This window comes from Papaver somniferum, chromosome 1, assembly GCF_003573695.1.
Source record: "Papaver somniferum cultivar HN1 chromosome 1, ASM357369v1, whole genome shotgun sequence".
In the NCBI taxonomy this organism is placed as follows: domain Eukaryota; kingdom Viridiplantae; phylum Streptophyta; class Magnoliopsida; order Ranunculales; family Papaveraceae; genus Papaver; species Papaver somniferum.
Genome location: NC_039358.1, coordinates 196,380,018 through 196,388,823, shown reverse-complemented (window position 1 = coordinate 196,388,823; position 8,806 = coordinate 196,380,018). Strand labels below are relative to the sequence as shown.

The 8,806-nt window shown below is 34.2% G+C and overlaps 2 protein-coding genes across 2 annotated transcripts; one reads left to right on the top strand and one right to left on the bottom strand.

Annotated features, from left to right (window-relative positions):
• Positions 1 to 2,032: 2,032 nt before the first annotated feature.
• LOC113356871 lies at positions 2,033 to 2,827 on the bottom strand. The gene has a single exon (XM_026600106.1). The coding sequence runs from the start codon at positions 2,825 to 2,827 to the stop codon at positions 2,033 to 2,035; it is 795 nt and encodes a 264-aa protein (XP_026455891.1).
• A 2,608-nt stretch (positions 2,828 to 5,435) lies between these two features.
• On the top strand, positions 5,436 to 5,951 carry LOC113356861 (trihelix transcription factor GT-2-like). The gene has a single exon (XM_026600094.1). It carries the CDS (start codon positions 5,436 to 5,438, stop codon positions 5,949 to 5,951), a length of 516 nt encoding a protein of 171 aa, XP_026455879.1.
• Positions 5,952 to 8,806: the final 2,855 nt, after the last annotated feature.

Here is an 8,806-nt window from a genome sequence, read left to right as displayed (position 1 = left end):
TTCAACATATATATCAATAAGAACATATGTAATTGTGAACCTTGATTTTTTTCAAATTCTGAATGTTTGAAACGGAGAAATTTAAGCACAATATGAGCATGAAAATTCATATGTTACAAAAATATCTCTGGGTGTTACAAGTCATATTCTGCTTGTTTCCTGTCGTTCCATATAGCAGCGTGCCATATAGTTACCGTGAATATTTAGACACGTCATCATTAGATAAAACGGTGTTTCTCAGAAAAAAAAAACCCTAAATTGCCTCTTTCATTTACTCACTCTTGCAAAACAAAATTTCACGGCTTTTTTTTTCTTCCTCTCCTCTTTCAAAATTTTCCATTTTTTTTTATTTCATCCTCTAGAAATTTTCGTGTCTTGTTCTTCCTCTTCTTCAAAAGTCAGTAAGGATGGATTTATCTGAAGAAATTTCACCATTATCAGTAACCTGCAGTTGTTATTCACTAAACACTTATCTTCAAACACATTCATCACAACTACAATTTCGATCAGATTTACGTCTTCATAAACGATCTCATTCTCGAAATAATCAAATCTTTACTGAGATTGCAAAATCTTCTACAAATGTTGAGTCAATTTTGCCTGACGTGAACAATAAGGAGGGGTTTTGTTCATCACTGAATAACTTAGTTGGAAAAGACGATGCTACTGGAAATGGTGGTGCAAATGATGGGTGGATGCAGTTAGCTTTGTTGAAATCCCGGTCAGGAATGGATTCTCAGGTTAGGGTTTCTTCAAACCCTGAAGGTCCCTGTTGGATATTTGTAGGAGCTGTAATTTTGTTGCTTTTTGAACTATTGTTATTAGTATTTTCTGAGTTACTCTCTCAAATATTCTTTTGTTATTCACTCACTTCTCTGAACTTATCTTGTATTTTCATTCACTAACATTTTTTTTTTATTTCTCTCTCTTTCAAACTGAGTAGTACAAGTACCCATACATATAGGCAGTATAGCCGACCTTAGACAACTCTAGTGTTTTCTACAACTTTCTTTTCTCTCTGACTATTTTATCTTAGTTCACACTGATAACCATCTTTGACCAAGATATTACAAGACTGTTCTACACTCTTCTTTTTCTTTCACCAGATATTACAAGACTCTTTTACTGACTTCACACTAACCACTAACTAGTAAATTCTAGACTCGTTTCTTATTGTTTTACTACCTAGGTAATTTTTAGAAAATGCATTAATTCCAACACTCCTCCTTAATGCATTTTCTCTTTTCTTCTTTTCTAATGAGCCGCTGCAATTTTTGCCGCTGCACATCGTTTTCTTTGTTGTCTTTCCTTAGCACTACAAAGCCGTATGATTCGATTGTGCTTGTTCTTGATTTTTCTCTCCAAACTTTCTTGTACCTTGGAACTGTCTTGGACTGTTTACAACCTCCACTTTCTTTTGTTGGAACCTGTTTTTGTCGCCGATTTAGTAAACAAAATTGCGAGCCTTTATCAACTTCTGCCTTTATAGCTGCATTGTGTACATAATTCCATTAGATTGGAAAATTCCTTTCTTTTACTTTTACTTTGGAAATAACCTGGTGCTTGTTTTTCTTATCATATATGAAACACGTTCCATTATCAAAGTATAGTGAATACCCATTTCCTACCATCTGACCAACACTTAACAGATTGGCTTTTAGATTGGGAACAAGAAAAACATCTTTGATAAGTCGCATACCTTTTCTAGTTTGGATAGCTATCGTACCTTTGCCTTTCGCCTCAACCAAGTCGTCATTTCCCATCCTAATTAGAGTCTTCATAGACGTATCTATGTCGCGGAAAATGCTTTCGTCTCCCGTCATGTGATTGCTGCAACCGCTGTCAATATACCATGCTTATTTTTTCTCTTCCACTGTTGTTTGATGGGCATAAAACATTTGCTCCTCCTCCTTTTCAGCTTCATGAAAATTGGCTTGATTGTTTTTTCTAAAACGACATTCTTTTGCGAGATGTCCATGTCGACGACAATTGTAACATTGGGGCTTGCTTTCATCAAACCAACAATCTTTCACTAAATGGTTTGTCTTTTACAAAATCTACATGGTGGATTATCTTTCCTCCATCTTTCCTCCCCGTAGTTGTCTTTTACTTCTTTAGAAATATTTTTGTCTTCACATTTGTCTCCGTAGCTTCGAGTATTCATACTAAATTTAGACTGAAATGCACTCTCAATTGGAGTTTCATTACGCCTGCTTAACCTTTGTTTATAGGCTTCAAGCGAACCCATAAGTTCCGTCGCCGAAAGATTTGCGATATCTTTCGACTCTTCAATTGCAGTGACTATCGGGTCATATTTGTCGGTGAGGCTAATCAGAATTTTTTCCACCAACTTCTTATCACCAATGTTTTCTCCATAACTTTTCATTTGATTGACTATCTCCTTTACTCTCGAGTAGTAATATTTTGAAGTTTCTGAATCTTTCATTTTAATGTTCTCTAAATCTCTTCTTAGTGATTGTAATTTAACCGTTCGTACCTTTTCGTTTCCTTGAAACTCATTCTTCAGCAAAATCCATGCCTCTTTTGCTGTTGTAGCTCCCATAATTCGCGGAAAAATTGTGTCATCTATTGCCATCTGAATTGTGTACAAGGCTTTGTGATCATTCAATTTCATGTTTTTCAGTTTCTTTTGTTGCTCCGGAGTGGTTGCTGTAGTTTCAGTCATTGTTGTTACACCGCTTTCGAAAACATCCCATAAGTCTTGAGATAGGAAGTACGTTTTCATTTTGACACTCCAGAAATCGTAATTCTCTCCAGAAAAAATTGACACAGCTACTGATTGATTTGAGCTGCTACTTGTCGACATGATTGCAAGTGGAAGTTATCGCCCAACTTCAATCGAACGAAGCTCTGATACCACAGTTGGATATTTGTAGGAGATGTAATTTTGTTGCTTTTTGAACTCTTGTTATTAGTATTTTCTGAGTTACTCTCTCAAATATTCTTTTGTTATTCACTCACTTCTCTGAACTTATCTTGTATTTTCATTCACTAACATTTTTTATTTTTTATTTCTCTCTCTTTCAAACTGAGTAGTACAGGTACCCATACATATAGGCAGTATAGCCGACCTTAGACAACTCTAGTGTTTTCTACAACTTTATTTTCTCTCTGACTATTTTATCTTAGTTCACACTGATAACCATCTTTGACCAAGATATTACAAGACTCTTCTACACTCTTCTTTTTCTTTCACCAGATATTACGAGACTCTTTTACTGACTTCACACTAACCACTAACTAGTAAATTCTAAACTCATCTCTTATTGTTTTACTACCTAGGTAATTTTTAGAAAATGCATTAATTCCAACAGTTCCCTTTCGGAAATTGTTTCGAGGTACTTTTGTTTGTTTGTTTTTCGTGTGATTTTTGGGTTTTATTTTACATGGAAATGTGTTTAAGGAATTTCTAAAACCCTAACCAGGAAAGCTTGAATAGATGGAGAAATCCTCAAAATTGTGAACAAAAATTAGGAAACCTTTTCAATTATTACAACTTGAATGTTGCTATTAGTATTTCAATGATGAAAAAAATTTCGACAATTCTTATTCATTCATCTGATTAATTACTAAAAAAATAGGGTTATTTGGTTTTTGGTACTCAAGTTTTGTCCAACTTTTGAATTTGGTCTAACATTTGTCCAGGTTGGTGTTTGGTACTTGGAAAAGACGTTGACCCGAGTTGACTATGTTAAATATTGACTTCTGTTTAGTAATTACAAAAAAAATTAAATAATATCTAATAGCTAAAAAAATTTACTCTTGTACCCTTAACTTCATTTGCTGAATCGTCCAAGTCTACTCGCCGATACATAAATTCAACAGAGTTATATCTTAAATATGATCAATTTCGTCCACAATTCCAGATCAATTCCGACCACAATTCCAAGTCAATTGTTTCTAATGCTTTCTTGCACAATCATTCATTCATATACATATCCTATCATTCATCTATTCAGAATTTCCAACAATCCTCCAGTTCAATCAATCAGCAACCAGTAACTTCATTTTCTCAACTCATAAAAAGCATCACAACTTTATCCCTTTCTATTGCATTAACACCAACTTCTATCCTCCACAACTTCTTTTGCAATTCCAGCTGAAACCATTACCACTTCCATCTACTGTATGAGCTCATATCTGACCTGTAACCACCAACACCATCTGAATCTTCCGGCCACTATTCAATCTCTTCAATTTTATCCTTTCTGATTCATCACACTGCTGCAACCCTCTTTCATATCTCAGACCAGAACAATTGCACAAAAACCCTTTTCAAAAACAATATCCCCATCTTTCAACAGCAAATCACAGCATCTCAATTTCTTCCCTGATATCTTCTTCATATTCTTCAAACCCTAACCTTCTCCCAATTGATTTGTTGAATTAATTTCACCAAATTTAGATTCATCTCACCCATCTTCAAACTAAACGAACATCAATTTTCCACTTTCATCCAACCATTCAATCACAACATACATCGAAAACCCTAAAACCACAAGAGCATCCACTTCCTTGTTGCAAAATCAGAATCAATTCACATAAACCCAAATTCATCTTTCCTTGTTGTAAACCCTAATTTCATGTATTTACAATTTTCATGACCCATGGATTTGATTCATCGATGGATATCGTCAATAGTTTTTGAAAATCCATCTGTGGTTTCTTCTTTTTATCTTCACGAACTAAATAAGCTCAAATAAAAGCACAAACCCTAGCCATCTCTCAAACATGACCACGAAGAGAAAAGATATGTATTACTGAAAAATTCCTAACTCTCGATGTGATTTTTTCTGGTCTCTTTTTCCTTTGTTTGGGAAGATGAATAGAAGAAGATGAACCGTAAAGAGAAGATGAAGATTTTTAAGCCCCAGATCTATACTGTTGGTGTAAGACATGTGTTTGGATAATTACCGCATGTTTGATAGTGACATCATAGCCATTAGATGCTAAGCCCAAACCAGGGATATATTTGTAAACTCATATAATTTATTACATAAAATTAATTAAAATCAAGTCAATAACAGTCAACTCAGGTCAACGTTTTTTCCAGGTACCAAACGTCAACCTGGACAAATGTTAGACCAAACTCAAAAGTTGGACAAAACCTAAGTACCAAAAACAAAATAACCCAAAAAAATAATAATCTGTTTTTGATCAAGTCAGATTACAGGATACAGTTCAAGAGCTAAATGTGATTCTAATTGAAGAAAAAGTTGGTGTGAGAACAACACGCTCGTGTTCAGCTCATACTGTATTGCATGAATCTAGAAATGAAACTGTGGATGATGAATTGGCCGAAATTCTGTGTAGGAAGAAGAGAAAGAGAGAAATCCTCAACGAACTTAAACGTCACTCTGAGGATTTGGTGAATGAAGAAGCAAGAGGATATGTATAAGGTGTTACTCCAGACTATGGAGCAGAAGGAGAAAGATAGGATTACAAGAGAAGAAACTTGGAGGAATCTTGAAAGGGAAAGGATGAGGAAAGAAAAGGAGACGAGGGCTCAAGACACTCATCGAAGTTTAGCTCTCCTTTCGCTCTTAGAGAAGTTCTGCGGGCAACAGGAAATTTATACTCCACAATCCAAGGGGCAGCAGGTAATCGCGCCGTCTCCAGAAATAGTTTTGCCTGATCAGAGTGGTCAGGAAAAGCAAAGGCTTAAGAGATGGCCTAAACATGAAATACAAGCCTTAATCTCCCTTCGAATGGCAATGCCGCAGAAAATGCTAACTGGTGCCACAAAATTTGGAATGTGGGAAGAGATATCTCTGCCAATGGCTTCAATGGGATTCACTAAGACTGCGAAGAAGTGCAAACAGAAGTGGGAGAATATTAACAAGTACTTTAAGAGAGCAGCGAGAAGTGGCAAAAGGAGAGCGGAAAATGTAAAGACATGCCCATATTTTCAAGAACTGGATATGTTTTAAAAAAAAGGTCTCATTAGTTTTGAAAAGGCTCCCTAGGCTGAAATCGGAATTAAGTAAAAAAGGTTTACCAGTTAACGGATCAATCTATCTTATTTTGTTGGGAGAGCATCATCCAATCTTTTAAGAGGGTAATTTTGTGAACATCCTTAGAAATATTACCTTTTTGCTTAGTCTCCTTCAGGATGCTTCAGTCTCTGTCTTCACTATCGAGATGGTAATTTTGTAGCCCATCTTCTGTCTCAGAAGAAGGCTGTATCAGCTGATGTATATCCTCTATGGATTTACCAATCTTCTCCCTTTTTTGAATACTCTTATGGATAAGGATGCAATGGGGAGGGCTTTCCCCCGTGCTGTAAAGGCCACTTAGTTTCTAATATAGAATATATTTACAGAGATCCTTTTTTAGCTACTGATATTAAAATGAAGATCTCATTAGTCATATGTCATATTCATAGTTCGGCATTTAAATCAAATCATAGATTTTTCTCTCGTCTTGTTGATTATGGTCGAAAAATGGAATGAATATTGTTGAATTCGTTTTTGCTTTCCTATAATGCTTCGTTGTGTTTATCCAGGGTTTTCTTTCATAGTATTTTTTGTTATTTGAATCTAGAAATTATCATGAACTCGATAAGCCATAACATTTTAATTCGATTTTTCAGTCCCTTCAATTAAAATCAGTAATTTCTTCCTTTATCTTTCTTTGCTTATCCATATGTGTTTCATAACTCCATTTGCTTATTCTCAAATTCACACTATTTGAAATAGAGAACATTAAGCATAACATGAATTTGCATGTGACAATTGTTTCACGGTGGAGGTTATTTTCTGATTTATGGTTGTTGAGTTCTACATCATCCTTCTTTTACTGTGCTGTGAGGCGCTGTATTGCATGCAATACCATGCCGTATGCTACTGCACTGTTTAGATATTCTGAAAACTGTAATCTCGTAGTGTTCAAAAAAATGGTTTTTTTCCCAGTGTTACCAAGAAGGCTGTAAGTCTAACATAACTTTTCACCATTATAGCAAGATGGTGATGAAATATATAAATGGATCACAATTCACTCCCTAATACACCACAAGGTTTAAAACTCCCCTAGGGCCTCATCATAGCTGTCAGATCAACATACACTTAATGTTATATTTACATGTCAGATAACTGTACGTGGTGACGTCCTATGAATCTGGAACAATAGATGGTAATATTTAGGAGTTCCATTTCCTCAAACATCTTACTCATAAGTTTTATAGCTCGGTTTCTGTAGCTTTGAAGAGCACAAACATTGAGATAATACGAAATGTTCAAGATTTGGATCATATCTACTTTGGTTGGTATTGAACAAGCCGTAATGACACATATCCGTAAAATGTTCATACGAATTCTGTTTCTGATCTGGTCCGACATTGAATGTGCAACCGTGATACATCCTTTATGTGCACAAAAACAGAATGCATGAGTTATTTGAGACAAGGACAGATATAATGACAACGACAAAATGGATAGTGGAAGGTTAGTTTTCATGAGTGCACAAATATCAATTAGACGCTGGTTTATTGTTCTAGTTATCAATTAGACGCTGGTTTAGATGAGAGATTCGTAATTATTTACTTGGTAGTACTACACGTGATATCAATCTCGATGTTTTAGTTTCAGTGATTATGCTAAATTCTAATTAACAAAAGTTGAACAGTATGGTTTATCATGAGTGATCTATGTTAGAAGCTCTACGTGAAGTTTGGTGATTATTTTTCGGCAATTTGGGCACTGAGGCTGCTGGCTCATTTAGTCTTGGTATATGGGGAGAGCAATCAAGGAAATGAGATGGTAAAATGGGTCAAAGTTCATTTGCAAATATGGTTAGACAGCACAATGGCAAGCTTAGTTGAGCACACTTGATTAAGGCTGGGTTTGGTAATGCTTTTATTTTTCCAAAAGCACTTTCAAAACCTATACATGTCAATAATTTTTGACATTGGTGTTTTGGTAAAAAAAAAATCAAAGTGATTTTTACCCAGAGCACTTCCCAAATTCCTCAATTTTCAAAAGCTGGGGAGAAGGAGTTTTTAAAAGTTAGAAAAGTATAAGCTTTGGTCCCACCAAAATTTAATGCTTGATTTAACCTTTGTGTCCCTATTTTATTTGTAAATGACAAAAATTACCCTTAAATATATATATAATCAATTTTTTATTTCATATATTTTATTCTTTAAATATTATTATATTTTATTTTCAAACTATTTTATGATACCATTTCATTAATAAAAATAAACAAATATTAAAATTACTATGAAAATTATGTATATAAATTAAAAAGTGGTTAAGTAAAATAAATTTTTTTAACAATCATAATAATAGCATAATTAGTAAATTTAATATTTAATATATATATATATATTTTTTTTTGGAAACACTTGTACAATACTTTATTATAATAAAATATGTTTACATATCAGGGACAACATCGGTGGTAGGCAAACCAATAAAATTGAATAAAACTTTTTTCAAAATATGTCTGTTTTTGTCATTTGCCACAACAATAATGGTTGAGTGTCACATTTTACCAAACATACTTTGATTACTTTTTTAATCAACTTTAACTTTAATTAATATTTTACCAAACGGCTAACTGCTTTTTCCCCACAGCACAGCACAACAACGCACAACAGAAAAGTGCTTTATAAAAGCCGCAGCAATACCAAACTAAGGCTGGGTTTGGTAATGCTTTTATTTTTTCAAAAACACTTTCAAAACCTATATATGTCAATATTTTTGAAATTATTGTTTGGTAAAAAAAAATTAAAGTGTTTTTTATCCAAAGCACTTCCCAAATTCCTCAACTTTTAAAAGCCGGG